At 39.9% G+C, this 19940-nt stretch overlaps 2 protein-coding genes and 1 non-coding gene across 3 annotated transcripts in view; all 3 read left to right on the top strand.

Annotated features, from left to right (window-relative positions):
* LOC115186769 (tripartite motif-containing protein 16-like) overlaps positions 1 to 19940 on the top strand; it is a 452306-nt gene that overhangs the window by 64771 nt on the left and 367595 nt on the right. The gene's annotated exons all lie outside the window — the stretch shown is intronic.
* The window catches only part of LOC115186404 (zinc finger protein 180-like), a 38322-nt gene continuing 18896 nt past the window's right edge, over positions 515 to 19940 (top strand). The window contains exon 1 of the mRNA XM_029746046.1: positions 515 to 691. Within this exon, the coding sequence (XP_029601906.1) occupies positions 515 to 691 (177 nt within the window). The remainder of the gene's footprint in view (positions 692 to 19940) is intronic.
* Positions 6705 to 6777, top strand: trnav-uac (transfer RNA valine (anticodon UAC)). The gene has a single exon. It is a non-coding gene; the product is annotated as a tRNA-Val (tRNA).

The following is a 19940-nucleotide window of genomic DNA, read 5'->3' as shown; positions in this document are numbered from 1 at the left end:
ACATTCGCTTTACACGCCCCTTTTTGGAGTTTCAGGAAGTGGAAGAGAAGCAGGTGTCTGAGTGCTTGAGAGAGAATATCGTTGTTTTTGGAGGTCTATTTGCTTTATAAGTTTGAAAGTTTGTGAGTGACTGTAGTGAAGTTTCTGTGAAACTTTTTTGCTATTGTCCCCCATCAGCGGTAGCTGTTTGGGGGATATTGCTTAAAATAACCGGACAGACAACATGGCTTCGACATCAAGAATACAAACGACGACGAGAAAGGACAACAGTGAAATCAGAATGTTAAACGAAGAACTGAAAAAAAGAACATATGAGAAGGAACTGACGGTGAACGTGGAAATAAGTGGAGAAGGGAGAATAACAACGATGGAATTGCTGAGAGGAATAAAGGAAGTTTGCGGAGCAATACTGGGATGTCGAATGAAAGACGGAAATAAGTATGAAATAACAATGTCTCATGTAAATGGAAAAGAAAGACTAATAGACGGGCTAAAGATAAAGAACTGTCAAATCATGGCTAAAGAACTAGGGAATGATGAGCTGGTGGTGTCCTTTTTGAACTTGCCCGCATACATTACGGATGAGGAGATAGAAGAGAAACTAAAAGGCTGGAATGTGAAGGCGACCACGCCAATCAAGAGGAGGATGTGGCCAGGAATGGACATTGTAGATGGGACAAGATTTTGCAAGGTAAAGTTTACAGACAATGTGCAATCCTTGCCATATTCTACTAAATTTAACACTGTCGAGGGATTTGAATATTTTCGTGTAATCCAAGTGAAGGTATGTAGATTATGTATTCAGCCGGGGCACATACTAAAGGAATGTCCGGAATTCACATGCCACAAATGTAGTGAACAAGGGCATTATGCCAGAGAATGTCGGAACATAGGAAATGTGTGCAAAATGTGTGACAGACCCAAAGTTAGATGTAGCTGTAACAAGGGAGAAGATCACTTACTTTTGCAAACAATGGACCTCACGTCTGAGGAAGGGGAGGGGAGTGTGCCGATGGAGAGAGAGGATGAGAGTGACATGGAGAGTGTGACTCCAGAGACAATGATGTGGTGCAGAATGTAAAACAAATATATGCTGACAATGATGGTAGACTTATTGTAATTGAATTTGAAGTTCAAAATGTAGTTTTTCGTTTAATTAATGTTTATGCTTCAAATATTGAATCTGAAAGGAGAGAAATGTTTCACAAATTAAAAACACTGTGCTCAGAAAACTGTATACTGATAGGAGATTTTAATGTGAGGTGTAGTAGAATGGATGCCTCTAGTTGTGCTAAATTCAGACATGACTCTTCTAGAAATACATTATGGAAACTTATGAATGAGGAGAATCTAGTAGATATATGGAGGGCTGAAAATCCAAACAGAAGAGTATTCTCTAGAAGGCAGGTGGTTCTAAAGGAATTAAAACAAAGCAGAATTGATTTATGTCTAGCAAAACAAGAATTGGTGCAGAATGTTAAGAAGGTGTCATATACCTTTACAGCATATAGTGATCATGCAGTAATGTCATTTGAAATGGGATTTGGTGTGGAGAGGAGAGGGGGAGGTGTATGGTGTTTAAATGCCAGTCTGTTAAAGGAGGAAGGATATAGAAATGAAATTGTTGAATGTATTAATGATGAAATGTCTAATGTACTGTTAAAAGAGAATGTGTGTTTATGGTGGGAGGAAGTGAAAGTAAAAGTAAAAAATAGGAGTATTAGGTACGCAAAAAATCATAACCGGTTAGATAAGCAGAAAGAAATAATGCTTAGGAATAGGATGTTGCATGAACTTGAAAAGGCTGATACGGATCCAGACTATGATGTTGTGAATTATTTGAAAATCCATGCAGAGCTGGGTAGTTATGAAAAAAAGAAATGTTTGGGTGCTATTGTTAGGAGCAGGGCACAGTACGCTTTGGAGGGAGAGAAATGTACATCCTTTTTTTTGGGTCTGGAAAAAAGAAAACAAACTAAGAGTTACATTGTAGAGTTGGAAGATGAAAGAGGTGTAAAGGTAAACGATTTTGTTGGGATCTTAGAGACAGTTGAAAACTTTTACAGAAATCTTTACAAAAAGAAGGATGTAGATAAAGTGTGTGTTGTAAAAGTGTTGGATACAATTAGTGCCAAAGTATCGCAGGCAGAGAGAATGATGTGTGATGAAGAGATTTCGATTATGGAAATCAAGGAAGCAATTGTTAGCACGCAAGGTAATAAAAGTCCGGGTTTGGACGGTTTAACAAATGAGTTCTATAAAGTCTTTGTAGATATTTTGGCACCCATTTTAGTGAGGGTGTTTCATTATATGGAAGAGAATAAGGAAATACCTGAGTCTATGTCAACTGGAATGTTAACGATCTTATTCAAAAATAGGGGCAGTAGATTAAAGTTAGAAAATTATAGGCCTATTAGCCTTCTAAATTCGGACTATAAGATACTGACTAAAGTGTTAGCGAATAGGATGAAAAAGGTGATTGGGAGTATTATTGAATCAACACAAGCCTACGGCATACCTGGAAGAGATATTGCAGATGTAATTTGTACAATTAGGGATGTTGTTAATCAAATGAAAAATGAAGGTGGTATAGTTTTAAGTTTGGATTTTAACAAAGCTTTTGATAGAGTGGAGCACAGCTTTTTATTACAAACTATGGAGAGGTTTGGGTTTAGGCCAAAGTTTGTATCTTGGATCAACCTGTTGTATAGTGGGGCTAAAAGTTGTGTGAAATGTAACGGAGTGTTAACAGATACTTTCCCTGTGGAGAGGTCAGTAAGGCAGGGCTGTCCTTTGTCAGCTCTGCTGTACAGTGTTTCTACAGAACCGTTAGCTACATTGATAAATAGTAATAAAGAAGTAAGGGGTGTTGGAATCCCAGGTGGTGGTGTCAGTGTTGTACATCAGTACGCTGATGACACTACTTGTACTGTGAAGGACATAGAAAGTATTGGAAGCATTATGGAAATCATAGATATATATGGCAAGGCATCGGGTGCTAAAGTTAATATAGAGAAGACTGAAATAATGTTTGTTGGGGATATCAATGTAAAAGGGTGTGAGATTCCATTCAAGAGCGCAAAGGATTTTATTAAAGTGCTGGGAGTAAACATTGGTGTAAAGGAGAAAGAGGCAAAAGATATAACTTGGACTGGGATCCTTAATAAAGTCAAGCTAACGTTGAATTTCTGGAAAAATAGAAAACTTAAGTTACAAGGGAAAGTAATTGTTGCAAATGCTTTGGTATTATCCAAATTTGTGTATGTTTTGGGAGTCCTGGACATGCCGGAGTGGGTCCTAAATGAATTGAATAATGTGGTGTCAAATTTTATATGGGATGGTAAAGGAGTGAGAATAGCTCAGAAAACATTGATTGCTGACTATGTGGATGGAGGTTTAAAACTTGTAGATTTAGATGTCAAAAGAAAAGCTATTAGGATAAAAACAGTAAAGAAATATTTGTATGACAGTGAAGATTATGGCTGGAAACACTTCTTTAAAGTCTACTTAGAGGAGAGTGGTGGTTGTGAGGATAATGGTTTATTGATGGGGCTTAAAAGGGCAATGTTTGAAAAGGTACCAGATTTTTATAAAGAGGTGCTAAATGCATGGGCAGAGTTGTTGCCTAATGTATATTATGAATGTGGACATATTGACCTGATTATGAATCAACCTATATTTCTGAATGAGAAAATCAAGAACAAAGAAAAAGTTTTGTATAATAAAGTATTTATGAGTGCAGGTCTACGGCAAATAAAAGATTATACATATGAGGTATTTCCAGGGTTTTTACCTGGGGAAGCTATTTTTGACATAATCAATGAATGGGATGAAGAGGTGGGAAGGGGAACAGTGAATAATATGTATAACAAGATAAAGAATAGTATACCAAGAGAATGGGTTGATTTAATAAATAGTGAAGTTGAAAGAGAAGATTTATTTGTATTTCCTAATTTGTTCATTGGTAGCAGTAAGAAGAAAGTACATTTATCTAGTATACCAGTGAAAAGATTGTATAGAATAATGGTAGGAAAAGTGTGTAGAAGGCCGGCTGCTGAGAAATTTTGGAAAGTAGTTTTTCCGGAATTAGATGAAAAAAAGATATGGGAAAATTTAAATGTAAAATATAATAGTAAGGAGTGTGAAAATAATGATTTCAAATTAAGACATAATAGAATATTTACAAAGGTGGTGTTAAAGCAAATTAATGGTGAGATAGAAAGGGAATGCGATGTATGTGGACGTTTCCCAGAAACTCTAATGCATTTGTTTATAGAATGTGAGGATTTAAAATATTTTTTTTGTAAAGTTAAGGAAATGTTATGTAGAAACTGGGGGGGAGATTTCGTGAAAAAGTATGCGTGGGAGGAACTTTTGTTATTTGGAGTGTCTGGTAAATGTGAGGGTGTTAATGTGTGTTTGTTGAATATGGTTTTGAGTTTTGTGAGGTATGCTATTTTTTGTAGGAGGAATTATGTTTCTTTTGACAGAAAGAGGGTTCAGGTGTGGAGTATCTTTATAGCACTGTTCAGTAAACACATAGATATGTTGTTTAATTATGGGATGGAACATTTTGATGAATCTTTTGTTGAAGGGAGTGTGTTAATTTCACGAGAGGAGAGTGGAGGTATCACTTATAATTTTTGAAAGCACTGTTTTGATATTTACTTTGTTTTTCATTGGGTCCCTTGAATTTGATAGGGGGTGAATTGTTCACCAGCTTCTGTTAGTCTAGTGTCTTCTGTATTGTTCTCTGTGGATTGTACTGTAAACAGTAGATTGTACTGTAAATATTGTAAACAAACATTTTTGATAATAAAAAAAAAATAAAAAAATCACGTTCGCTTTACATGCGAAAGGTCCTCGGTTCGAAACCGGGTGGAAACAGTGCTATTTGACACGTGCTGTAGGTACTGTACTTTTAACAGAGAATAGTTATTTTCATAAATGCCTAATTTTGGAAATTTGAACGCATGCCATGAATATCTGTAAAATTCGGTTTACTCCTTGCAGATAATTGTAGCAGCAGTTTCTGTAGTGTAGTGGTTATCACGTTTGCTTCACAAGTGAAAAGTCCCTGGTTCGAAACCGGGCGGAAACAACGCTCATTGACACATTCAAGAAGTACTATAGCAGTAACAGAGAATTTCATTAGTGACTTATTTTGGAAATTCGAATACCTGCCATGAATATCTTTAAAATTCGGTTTACTCCTTGCAGCTAATTGTACCAGCAGTTTCTGTACTGTAGTGGTTATCACATTCGCTTTACACGCGAACGGTCCTCGGATTGAAACCGGGCAGAAACAGTGCTCTTTGACACATGCAGTAGGTACTGTACTTTAAACAGAGAATAATTATTTTCATAAATGCCTTATTTTGGAAATTCGAATACGTGCCATGAATATCTGTAAAATTCGGTTTACTCCTTGCAGATAATCGTAGCAGCAGTTTCTGTAGTGTAGTGATTATCACGTTTGCTTCACACATGAAAGGTCCCTGGTTCGAAACCGGGTGGAAACAATGCTCATTGACACATTCAAGAAGTACTATAGCGGTAACAGAGAATTTCATTGTTGCCTTATTTTGGAAATTCGAATACGTGCCATGAATATCTGTAAAATTCGGTTTACTCCTTGTAGCAAAATGTAGCAGCAGTTTCTGTAGTGTAGTGGTAGTCACGTTTGCTTAACATGCAAAAGGTCCTCGGTTCGAAACCGGGTGGAAACAGTGCTCTTTGTCACGTGCAGTAGGCACTGTACTTTTAACAGAGAATAGTTATTTTCATAAATTCTGTATTTTGGAAATTCGAATACGTGCCATGAATATCTGTAAAATTCGGTTTACTCCTTGTAGCAAACTGTTGCAGCAGTTTCTGTAGTGTAGTGGTTATCACGTTTGCTTCACACGCGAAAGGTCCTCGGACCAAATCTGGGCGGAAACAACGCTCATTGACACATTCAAGAAGTACCATAGTGGTAACAGGGAATTTCATTAATGCCTTATTTTGGAAATTCGAATACGTGCCATGAATATCTGTAAAATTCGGTTTACTCCTTGCAGCTAATTGTAGCAGCAGTTTCTGTAGTGTAGTGGTTATCACATTCTCTTTACACGCGAAAGGTCCTCGGTTTGAAACCGGGCGAAAACAGTGCTCTTTGACACATGCAGTAGGTACTGTACTTTTAACAGATAATAGTTATTTTCATAAATGCCTTATTTTGGAAATTCGAATACGTGCCATGAATATCTGTAAAATTCGGTTTACTTCTTGCAGAAAAATCAAGCAGCAGTTTCTGTAGTGTAGTGGTTATCACGTTTGCTTCACACGTGAAAAGTCCCTGGTTCGAAACCGGGCGGAAACAACGCTCATTGACACATTCAGGAAGTGTCATAGTGGTAACAGAGAAATTCATTAATGACTTATTTTGGAAATTCGAATACGTGCCATGAATATCTGTAAAATTCGGTTTACTCCTTGCAGAAAAATTAAGTAGCAGTTTCTGTAGTGCAGTGGTTATCACGTTTGCTTTACACGCGAAAGGTCCTCGGTTCGAAACCGGGCGGGACAACGCTCATTGACACATTCAAGAAGTATCATAGTGGTAACAGAGAAATTCATTAATGCCTTATTTTGGAAATTCGAATACGTGCCATGAATATCGGTAAAATTCGGTTTACCACTTGCAGAAAGATCGAGCAGCGGTTTCTGTAGTGTAGTGGTTATCACGTTCGCTTTACACGCGAAAGGTCCTCGGTTCGAAACCGGGCGGAAACAGTGCTCTTTGACACGTGTTGATGATCAGTTACTTGAGAAGGAGACCAAGTCAGGACGCTGGACCGGGTGGATTCAATTATAGTAAGGCATTTTATTATGAGACAAAGATATTTGGCAAAGCGTGCACGGAGTCCTTCGTTTAGCTCATAGGGAACTAGCGGAAGAGAGCGCCGAAACATGGTGTGCATCCAATTTATACAATGAAATAACAGTGTGTTGACGTAGGTTGAGTCTAGTAGGTCCGCTCTCCAGACTGGTAATGAGTGGAGGGACGGTCCATTCTCCAGGTGGTGTCGACTTCCCATTGGCCCTGGGCAGTGTCCTTTGTCCTCGGAGTCCAACACCCCTAAGTGTGTTTTTCTGCTAATTCTTGTCTGGTTTGTTACGATATTCATGGAATGTTGTTTTTTACACCAGTGGTCAGTTCGTGTGGCTAGGGCGCTTTCATGTCTTGACATTTTTGTGTGAGTGCTTAAGTCAGCCATCTGTCTCTGGGTGTGGTCGTGATTGGTATCAGTTGGTTGCTCAATATGTCTCTGGAATTTTGTTGTGTGCTGTTGTGAAGCATGTTGTGCAAATGCCCTCCTTATATATCATTAGCTAAAACGTTAGATTATCTTTATTACAAATCCCCCTCTTCACGTCTGCAAGACGTGACAAAGAAAAGGGGAACAGGCTTGCTCGGCGGTAGGTACTTGTCGTCTCATTGATCTGAACTTTCACTCGGTCCGTAGCTCACCATCTGCTCCGTTATCATCTCTCTAAAGTTCTGGTTATTAAACCTCTTGCACACGGGACCAAACAACAACCACACAACGCAAACACACTCATACAGGTTAAAGCAGCCCATAATACAGTTCTTGCAACACTTTTCCATTTCCCAAACATGAGCTGTGTTATCAGAAATGTACGTACAGCAATGAACCTAATCATTCTACCTACACCATCCTCTTTGCCCGTAACATATCGAGAGTCAGTCTATTTTACCAGGTCATGAGGGAGGTGGCGGAAAATTGGTCAGAGAACCTCTTTACTGCATCCCCTGTTTCATTCATGAATCTCTGTTGATTAAATTATGTCATTAATTCAATCCACATTATTATTTATTGTCAACTACCAACATAATGTAGTGTTAAAGCCTTCACATATTTGATTCATAACTTTGTATTCATCTGGAACCTCCCTGAGGATGCCAATAGCATCCATCTAGACAAAGCCATTCCCATCCTTATCAAAACTCCTCCTGTACCTACTTTAGCCTCCTATAACTGGTCTCTTATCACTAATTCAAACTGGTTGGACCAATAACCCCAGGGCGCAAGTTCCTAACCACCCTTTGTGGTAATTCTTGTCGTATGCGTCCTTTGCTGGTACTAGCCCACCCTTCATCAGCCATAGGTGCTATGAGGTTACACATTTTCTCCTGTGCTTTCAAACCTAAGTCAGTCACATTAACGATTACCTTTCCAGCCGTTAAAATCATCTCAATTCTCGGTGCCATTCTTGTATCTATAACACTGGTGCTCATCAGGAATCCAGGTGAACCGAGGTGGGTTGGCTGAGTACTTCAATCTGGCCAACCCCAATTCCTGTACAGTTGTCTGCTTCCCCAAGGAATTGTTTAATGCTCACCTAAAATTCTACATCTTGATCTTCTTTGATTCCTTATTCTGTACGTCACTCATCAGTGTATTATATAGTTTATCTTCTACTTCTTCTCAATGACAACGGTATCGTATGATTAGTACCCGAAGGTGGTGGATCTGAATGTATCAGAAAGATTAGATTATGATGCAGCTCAGAGCCTCTACTCTTCCCAAAAACCGCCAACCCTCTCCTGCCCTTAGTCTCTCTGCTAGGTACCACCCCATACTCATACCTCTAGGAGCACACACAGTGATGAACGGTCGGGATAGGAAATCTTCGTTAAGGAGGTAACCCCCGGACCTTATTGGTTCTCGGTTCTTCTCCTAACTCTGTGTGTGATCATCAGTGCTCATATGTGTACATACCTTCTTGCAGTGGGTAACGTGGACCCATGTGACTCTCTCAGCTTTCCTACTGGCAAAGGCAATGGTTTAATAGCACCTGGTATGGGCCTTCCCAATGGGACTGCTTCCAGTTTTTTCTCCTCAGGGACTGGATCCACACCCAGTCTCCTAGTTGGATTGAGTGAATCACCTTCTCCTGCAATTCACCTGTTGGACACAAAATCTTGGACATACGGGTTTGGTTAACAGTCTTCTCATGTGCTCTGCTAGTATATCTTTAACTTATATGTCTACCTGTTCTGGTCTCTCTAACTCTGGCATTCTATAGGCTCTACCTGATTAGCTAAACTGTCATCCATCATTTAAAGAGATATAATCCCTAGTGTTGATACTGGGATCTCTTGTCCTAATATTCTAGCTACCATAATCATGTCCACCAAGTAAGTTGGGAACGCTTCTACCCATTTGCTATACTTATCTGTTATTGTTAAACACCCCTTCTTCCTCTCAATTCGGAATAGTTCAATAAGTCCATTTCCAAATGTTGGAATGGACATTCTACAAACAATGTTTTTGTTCTAGTAGCATCCTATCCTGTTCTATCGCCTGCTCTACTATACTCCCCCTTTTTATACATGGCTCAAGCCATATATCAATTCTGCTGCATTTCTTAACAATGTCTTTGGTAAGGTTAGTAAATTATCCTTATGTCAGCCCTTCTCTTGTAGGATTGCCCCCTTTTACTTTCCACATGTCCAATTCTCCCTGGGGTATTCCTCCTTAGCTACCCTGTAACAATTCTCTATCAAGTGTCTTAAGATTTATCTGTGCTGCTTTGTGTGGTTTTAAATGCCTATGTGCTTGTGTGTGTAAATAGTAATATCTCTTCTTAGAGAATTTACCAAACATAACCTTAAAATCAAAACTATAATACATGCCTATGGAGCCGATAGTCTCTCCATGTATTAATATCCTAACTAAATGAACCTAACTAAATTATCCTTCTATCTTCTATTCTTATGTCTTTTCTGTCTCTCCCAGTGTTATTTCTGTCCTCACCTGTTTATAATTTAACTATGCTGGTCTCCACTCACTAACCGTTATCTAATTCTTCTGTGTCACTTTTATCTTCTCTTCCTTGCTTATGCTCTCCTCCTACTTCCAACCCATCAAGGTCTCAGCAGTGCAGGGGAGTACTAAATGTCTCATTGTCTTATTCCATAGCTACTTAAATTTATCTCGATACCCTCAATGATCCTGGATCACCTACAGATGTCATATATTCCTGTCCTGTTGACAAAAGTCTACCCTTATTAAACTTATTCACAACAAAATATAATAATACTATTATGTCGATTCCATAGCCTTGTTGTGTTAAATCTCTTACACTGAATACAACCACCGCTGACTTTCTAAGGGAAAATAAACTTATCTAGATAATGTAAAAAGTACCCCTAATTATCAAACGATATTCACATAACATAATCAGATCAAAATGACTAATCTGAACTACTCCACAAAGAAAAATTATTGTACCCTTATCGTCATTCTCATTGGTTCAAATTATCCACTTGTGTGTAAGAACTTTAATTCCATCATAATTACCAGTTCTACAAATTTCCTTAAAGTCAGTATCACAAATGACCTTAAATTCACCATCCAAATGGCTTTTCATTGCGGCTGATCAGACCACAAAAGGAAAAGTCACCAGAGGGGTCGAAAGTCCTACCACCCTTTCAGAACCGTGTTTCTTACTACATTTAGACAAATGAAGGCTAAGAACTTTATCTACATTTTGTGTCTCAATTTCCCAGAACAATCCCTATGAGAGGAATTTCACGTGCTTAATTAAAACTCAGAAACCAAAACTTCAAAATGCCATGTGTGTATACCCCTTTAAGATATCCTGTCCCTAGGTATTTTTCCCAAAGATAGTTAAGCGCTCCCTTTTCCATAAAATACCCACTTGGTCAGCATTTCCTCATACTACACCGATTCAAAAACCCAAACGTTAACTACAAACAAAACCTAAAAATACTTTATAATTCCATTATACTCCCCCCAATCATTAGTTTTAAACTTAATTGAACATGCGCTACCCTTGGATACAATACTGTACTTCAAACCTATTAAACTCCCCTACTTTAACATACTACTTGACTAATTTAACCCAAGATTGCTTAAAACCTTAAACCCCTTCAGTTTGTCTGCAAACCGGCCCATTCTGTTTGCTAAGAATACCCTGCCATTATACACAACTGTGTTTAATGTGCACCGTCCCTGTAAAAATAAAATTAACTCCACCTGCAATTCACTTTACTAACTTAATATTTTTCCATGCAATGTTCAAATCCCCACCAGTGAGAGTTCCTAAGGATACTCCGGCAATGATTATGAAAATAACAAACAGGGGAGCTGATATCCCCAGCCTCTCCCAGGGAGGGAGATAACCCGACCCTGGGCGTGGCGCCTTAGGTTGTGGAAACGGGAGCTGTGGTCCCATTTTCCCCAACTAAGGTTTCAGTGGTTGGAATCGAATTTTAGGGCGCGCAAATCGGCCCTGGTTTCAGTCAAAGTTCTGGAAGGGGTTGGGGCCGGAGTGCAGTGTGTAAGGTGGTGCCAAGGCGCGCCTGATTTACCTTTGACCTGGACAGAGTGTGAAGTAACTTCCTTCACTTCGTACGGTCCAGTCCACCTGGGTTCCAGCCACTTTCTCTTGTGGACTTTGACCCTCACCCAGTCCCCAACTTTTACCTTCAGTGGTGGCGAATCTCCCGACAGCTCCCCCTCTTGGACCTTGCGGATCTGTGTGGAGAGAGCTGCAGAAAGTTCCGTCAGTTTTCTCACATAGTCAAACATTGCAATTTGTTGTACATCAAGGGCGGGCATATGACCTCCCTCCCTTGGTGGACCAGGCATGACTCTACCAGTCATTATCTCATGAGGAGAGAGATGGGTGCCTGCACCTGGAGAGGCTCTCATAGCCATCAACGCCAGGGGCAGGGCTTCCACCCAAGTCAACTTCGATCCTGCACATACCTTAGCTATTTTAGCCTTAAGGGATTGATTGCCGCGTTCCACGAGGCCCTGAGATTGGGGCCTGCACACCGACCCAAATTTGTGTACAATCCCGAATCTCTCCCACCAATTGCTTTATACTGTTCCTTTCCCCCAGCTCTATCCTGTATTTTTTGTTCCAAATATTCACTAAATTTGAGCTTGGTTGGTGGAGTAGTTGCCATCTTATTATCTGTATAAGTGTCTCTCTATCTTTGTATACTTAGCCCGTCGCTGGTAAAGACCAGCGATGTATTCACAGCGCGGACACCGACTTATCTGTGGTGTCCCACCCTCGTAAACAAAGTGTTATGTGGTTATATTTTATTTGTTCCCCACAACCCCAACAGCACGGCGGCCCTCAAATTGTTTAAATATCACCTTGGTATTGGAGGTCTCATGGAACGAACCCCCAAATCATGCAGTCATCAGGGTTATATAGTTACAATGAGTTATATTTACTTTAATTCCTCCACATGTACATGGGTGGTCTCATCTGGTTGCCATTCCAGTAGCCCTCCCAAGTTAACGGATATATTCTATCAATGACGTGCCACACAGGCTCACAGTCTACACGGGGAGTCACACAGACTTTGACCCACACAGGATCGCCACACAGGCTCACAGATCCACACAGGATCGCCACACAGGCTCTCTATTCAGTCAAATATCTTTGTATTCAGCCTTAACATTTGTTAACACAATTTACATACAATTTAACAACAATTCATACTCACGCCCAGTACTACTGATCAAAATTTGGATAAAGACTATAATATAATATGCAGATTTTGTTTTAACAGGCTCTGCTTACCTTTTTTTAGTCGAGCTCGTTGATCAGTTTCCCGGTGCAAGTAGAATCGCCGATGGCTTCTGCGGACAGGTCACCCGTCCTCACGAGATTGTCCTGGACTTGTCTCCTCTCACATCAACCATTTATGGACCGAATTCAGAAGTATGAAACCATCCTCTGCTACCAAGTTTTGTTGATGATCAGTTACTTGAGAAGGAGACCAAGTCAAGACGCTGGACAGGGTGGATTCAATTATAGTAAGGCAGTTTTATTAAGAGACAAAGATATTTGGCAAAGCGTGCACGGACTCGTTCGTTTAGCTCTTAGGGAACTAGCAGAAGAGAGCCCCAAAACATAGTGTGCATCTGTTTTATACAACATGATTGTAATGCTATGACGTAGGTTGAGTCTTGTAGATTCGTCCTCCTGACTGGTCGTTGAGTGGAGGGTTGATCCGGTCTCGGGTCGGTGTCGACTCCCCATTGGTCCATGAGTGTGTTCTCTGTTCCTCTAACCCAGCCCTCAGGGATGGGTTTGTGTGTGTGTGTACGTGTGTGTTTTGTGCTGAGTCATTGTCTGTGTGTCTCTGTAGTCACAAGATGTTATTGCGAGATTGGCCGCTGGCCCCTGTGATCAGGGCATTTCCTGTTTTATCAGTGCTGTGTAAGGTCTAAGTCGGCCATCTGTTTCTGGGTGTGCGTGTATAGCTAGTATCCGTTCAACACAGAATGTGTCTTTTGTATCAGCAGATAAGTGTTGCGCAATAGACCAGCTTATGCGATATATTTATTACAGCGGACAGAAATACTAGGAGAGAGGGGTACCCCTACACAGAACTGAACTGGATCAAAGATGGAGGACAGAAATACTAGGAGAGAGGGGTACCCCTACACAGAACTGAACTGGAACAAAGATGGAGGACAGAAATACTAGGAGAGAGGGGTACCCCTACACAGAACTGATCTGGATCAAAGATGGCGGACAGAAATACTAGGAGAGAGGGGTACCCCTACACAGAACTGAACTGGATCAAAGATGGTGGACAGAAATACTAGGAGAGAGGGGTACCCCTACACAGAACTGATCTGGATCAAAGATGGAGGACAGAAATACTAGGAGAGAGGGGTACCCCTACACAGAACTGAACTGGATCAAAGATGGCGGACAGATATACTAGGATGGAAGCAAATGTAAGGGATTATAACGTCATAACGAATCATGCAGAAACATGTACAGTTTACAGAAATGTTAGTTAATGTAGAGACAAACGATTATGCCTTTTTTAATCGTAAAGTTCATTTACGAAAATCGCGATTTAGCAAGCTAGCTGACTAGCTAACATTAACCAACTAGCTGACTAGCTAACATTAGCCAGCTAGCTGACTAGCTAACATTAACCAGCTAGCTGATTAGCTAACATTAACCAGCTAGCTGACTAGCTAACATTAATCAACTAGCTAACATTAACCAGCTAGCTGACTAGCTAACATTAACCAGCTAGCTGACTAGCTAACATTAATCAACTAGCTAACATTAACCAGCTAGCTGACTAGCTAACATTAACCAGCTAGCTGAGTAGCTAACATTAGCCAGCTAGCTGACTAGCTAACATTAACCAACTAGCTGACTAGCTAACATTATCCAGCTAGCTGACTAGCTAACAATAGCCAGCTAGCTAACATTAGCCAGCTAGCTGACTAGCTAACATTAACCAGCTAGCTGACCAGCTTTATGGGTGTTGTGACATGAGTATGAAATTGTCATTCTGGTTGTTTTAGGGACTCCTGAAACAACCAGCAAACCAGGCTGTCGTTTTGTGAAACAGTGGATGTATAGAATCTAGCTAGCTGAAGAATTTACTGCAAGTTGAATGTACAATTGTGTAAGCTTGCCTTGCTGATATTTGCCATGCAGATAGATGAAATAACGTAGCTAGCTATGTTCTTGCTTATTGTGCAGTGGATGATTAAAATACCTGTATGCCTATGGATGTGTAGCTAGCTATCTAGCCGATCTGTGTATGGACCCAAACGTTTGGTATACATATTAGTTCAGAACCTATGAACCTCAGCTATCATAGCCAGTTGTATCAACTTCAAAACAGCCTGAATGACATTAATGAAGCCTATGGACTGAGTAGAATATAATATCATGTTGTACCAAGGATGCAAGTCGTATATACATGTAGTTATTACCATGCATGAGATCCCCACATTGTAGCCTGTACATTTAATATATTCACTGATCATGTACTCTACCTTGGCAAATAAAGGTGCAGTTTAGGTATGAATGTCTTCGAGATTATTTTTCAGTCATATCCAATACCAGGAGTATCAAATTCCAGTCTTTGAATGACGCTGTGTCTGCATGTATGTATTACAATTATACACTTCAACAGTTTTACCAATCTTGGTCCTGGGACATCAATGGTTACATATTGTAACTAATATACTAGAAACAGGATTTAACTAGTTAATTCATATATACAGAAATATAACTTAAAAAAACAGAACACTACACTTCCTATGCATCATGTAAATACTCTAACACTGGTTCATCTCAACATCTAATGTCCTTCATCTGCATTGATCTGATTAACACAGGATAGGTGGAGTATTTCATCACATTACACTTCATTTCAACCAGTAGAGAATGTGAAACGCTTTATTGAAAAGCTCATTATCCAAGTGTTATAAATACAAGTTCAATCTGTCCTTCAATGCACATCTGTTGAGCATTATAAAAACAGAGGAAGAAAGACGAGGTGGTGAGAGAGGTGTAAAAGACAGAAAGGGAAAGAGGTAAGCACATAGGAGCAGGGAAGGCAGCACACGATTAATGAATCACAGTGCTACATAAATATTCTCTCAGTTCATCACAATTACATAATAGTGTCTCTCGTCGGCCCAAAGGTTCTTAAAAGCAGGTGAGGTGGTGATGATGGGACTGGGGGTTGGCATCCTCTCACATCAAAACATACCTGCAGACAAGAGACAGATGAAGAGAGAGAGCATGTTTAAGCCTTGTGTTTTTATTTTAACATTGTTAGTCATCAATCAGGAGGTGAAATGCAAAACTGACCTTGGATCATTAACTCTGGGACTACTGCATCTCTATCTGTATTTCAATGTAATGCATCTCTTTAATAACACTTCCTGTATAATATAAACTGACTTGGGATCATTAACTCTGGGACTACTGCATCTCTGTCTGTATTTCAATGTAAAGCATCTCTTTAATAATACTTCCTGTATAATATAAACTGACCTGGGATCATTAACTCTGGGACTACTGCATCTCTGTCTGTATTTCAATGTAAAGCATCTCTTTAATAATACTTCCTGTATAATATAAACTGACCTGGGATCATTAACTCTGGGACTACTGCATCTCTGTCTGTATTTCAATGTAAAGCATCTCTTTAATAATACTTCCTGTTGACCTGACCAAGTGACCTCTCACCTCTGATCATGCTGTGCCCTCTATGTAGCCAGTTCAGATGCAGGAGGGGTTCACCGACACAGCTGATATAACCTAGAGGATTTAGGGAGAAGGGGAGAGAGGGATGAAGTAAAGGAGAGAGACTGTTATTGAGAAATTAAGGTAGTTAAAGCGACAGTGTTCAACAGGAATCTGTGTGTGGCCTCACCTGGTGTCCACACCACACTAAGTGGCTGCAGAGTACTTTATGCTGAAAAACATGAACGGACACACGAGGACAAACAATATAGCGTAGTTATAGAAATAATGAAGTGTCTTACTATTCTCCATGGTTGGCCCTCTTGCCTATTCTTTGAAGGTGGAAGGAGCCACAGTTATACACCTGAACCTGTTTACTGCACAACACAATCCATCAATCAGATTGATACATGAGTGTGTAGGTGTGGGTTATAGGGTGTCTAATTGTTCTAAATTTTTTCAATATGGGTGATTTAAAATAGCCTGTTTTGTTTTTGCACAGACATCACACCCTTACCTAAACAGCACCCTCACCTAAGAAGTAGAAATCAAAGAGAGAGAAACTGTGAATTGAATAACTGCAGTTGACATAGCTCAGTAAATGGAAAAATACTCTTATTGCAATGTGAATGGCTCTTAAAAGAGCCTTTGGTTGTGCATAGTGACGTCTATGGTGTTGCCAGGGAACAGCACCCTCTTTAACGAAGTAGGAGGTGAAGATCTCCTGCACACGGATAGCCTCTCTTGCTGCGTTGTTGGACCCCATCCTTGAAACATCCTGCAGAGCAGCAGACTCTTCCTCTGGCACACGGCGGCGAGCTGCAGATCCCCTCCTGGTCCTCGTGTCCATCCTCATGAAGTTACGCAGGACACAGGTAGCCTTCACACACCTGAATTCCTCCAGGAGCCAGTCCTAGATGACCCTGGTCACCCAACCTTGCAGTGCCCTACACGGTAACTGTAGGCAATCGTTTTGAAGGAATCTCCAGTTACAAGGTATCTGTAGGAATATGGAAGACAATGTAATTATTAGACTGTTACATCACCAGGTCATTGTGGATTACTAAAGTATAATATCCCTGATAACAAATCATGATAACATTGGATTGATAAATGTATGAGCACACATATGTACATGTGTAGCATGTGACAATAACAGGATCATATCAAGGACGGCATCACAAATGAATACATAAATACCACTTGAAGCTTGATGATGAGTTGATCATTTGAATCAGCTGTGCAGTGTGAAGGCAAAAACAACAATTTGCCCCTCTGAGTCCCCAGGACTGAGAACCACTGCTCTTCATTGGGACCTCTTCATATGTAGACTGGCTTTCATAGAGCTCTTTATCTGAGGACAGACAACCTCACAAGAAACAGACTTCATTATAGTCAAATACACCACACTGAATATTATGTTACTATTATCTCCGTCCTCACTTCTAGGGACAGGAACTACACAAAAGTACCTGCCCTATCCAGAATAGCCTCCTCTCTCACTGACAGTTGTGGCTGCTAACCTTTCACCCTCCTCCATGGCTGTTAGCTAGCTACCTACAAATGCATTTGGAGTTTGTTTTTTACAGTGACAAATAGATAGTTAGCTAATATGAAGTTAGCTAGCTAAGTGAATTAAATATCACCAGCTACCTATCTACCTATACAGTATTTAAAGTTGGCTAGCTAGCTCATTTAGCAGCTCATTTGAGGTAGCCTGCACTGTAGCTAGTTAGCTAATAATATGTCTTTTTTTTTACATTTTCAAAATCTATTTACTTACTTACTTGAATTGGTTCTCCCAGCCATGTGGACAACTGGAAACAGGGCAGAAAAGTTTGTCACCAGAGCGTTTTAGAGGATATTACTTTTGAACTATGTACCCATTTAATAACCAGACCTTCATACAAACTTGCTCTGCTGAGTTCTTGATGGAGTCACAATGGGCGGCCTAAGCGGCATCTAGTCCATCTGCTGACTGGACGCAGTTCAGTAAAATGTATATTTTATTTCAGACAACAAGTTAAAGTGTAGGAAGCATGAGTTTTTACTCACCAGTGTAACAACACAGTGTGGTTAAAGACTTAGTAACTTAGTTGTAGTCAAGATCTGGTTACCTGTAAGTACAAACAGTTATGTTTTTGCGTTTTACATATTTCTTAATTTATTTCTGGATATCTTCTAAACTACCCACAATGCACTTTTTCTCTACGTCATATGGAGGATCTACTCTGTGCTACAGAGTTTGTATGCTAGCTCGGTAGCTAGCTCCAGCTTGTCAACATTAGCCACACCTCATACGTTTCATATACTGTGTGGTTGTGTTATCTAGTGGGAACCCATGAGTGCAAACGATTGGTTTAATATGAAGTTATACATTTGAAGTTATTTCTGTTGTAGTTTACATCATAGGGAATAGGCTGGTCCTCCATATTACATCACACCTGACTTTGGCATTCTTCTGAATTCTGATTGGATTTATGTAATAACTCTAAAAATAGAACAGTGAGGTGTAACTTTGCATTGGGACTTAAAAATATTTTATTTGATATTTTATAAACAATAGAAAACATACACATACAAATGACAACATCATATAAACATTAACTACATCACACCTGCCCAGACCCACTAGAACACACCCCCAGACCCACAAGAACACACCTCCATCTCCATTAACTACATCATTCCTGTCCAGACCCACTAGAACACACCTCCATCTCCATTAACTACATCACACCTGCCCAGACTCACTAGAACACACCCCCATCTCCAGCGCCCGCATAAGCACCATTTAATTTCTCTCACTTCCAACTATTAGATAATAAAGCATTTTACCTTTCTTTTGAATTAACAACAGAGGATTGGTTGATTTCCAGGTTTTAATTAAGTATAATTTTTAAGATGATTGATGAGAAAAGTATCGTCCAACCATCGGATATCTCACTGTATCCCCATATGCCATGTCTTGAAATATACAGACAGACGGATTAAAAGTAATTTTACATTTATAATACTGTACTTCTGACAGCCAACTTTCTAACTCCTCCCATAACTTTATGACATCATAACATTCCCAGAAGGATTATTGAGTCATTGTTAGTTTTACACTGAAGACATGACTCTGCTGTTGTGCTGTAGAATTAGGGGATTTTGTCTCTTGTATAATAAGGGACTAACATCTGTCCCGACATCACAGGCTACAGACTTTGATATAGTTAAAGACTTCCAAAAGTGTTTTAATGGGGTTTCTCCCTGTGCACCTGCCAATGTAAATCCATTGAACGAGACAAGTTACCAGACAGGACATATTGCTAATGCTCTTCCTATTGATAACCTAAATGACAATTAACTAGTGGGTGGTGGTCGTGATGACGGCCTATTCGATGTCCATCGGGATTCCCCCAAAAAAGAAGACGCTCTGGATTGATCACTGGAGTCAGATGTGAAGGAGGAGGTTGATCACCAGGAGTCAGATGTGAAGGAGGAGGTTGATCATCAGGAGTCAGATGTGAAGGAGGAGGTTGATCACCAGGAGTCAGATGTGAAGGAGGAGGTTGATCATCAGGAGTCAGATGTGAAGGAGGAGGTTGATCATCAGTGAATCTCTAGGATTGTGGCTGGGCTGGCGTTTACACTTCCAGCTTGGTCATATATTTTGATACATTGAATGTTGATATTGTGAACCTATGTTATATATTTTTCCTCCTGTTTCAGGAAGTGATGTCACTAAGTACTGCCCCTATATATACAGTGCATTTGGAAAGTTTTCAGACCCCTTCACTTTTTCCACATTTTGCTACGTTACAGCCTTATTCTGAAATGGATTAAATCAATATTTTACCCTCAATCTACACACAATA

The sequence above is a fragment of the Salmo trutta genome, unplaced genomic scaffold (genome assembly GCF_901001165.1).
Source record: "Salmo trutta unplaced genomic scaffold, fSalTru1.1, whole genome shotgun sequence".
Lineage (NCBI taxonomy): Eukaryota > Metazoa > Chordata > Actinopteri > Salmoniformes > Salmonidae > Salmo > Salmo trutta.
This window is presented reverse-complemented; position numbering and strand designations above follow the sequence as displayed.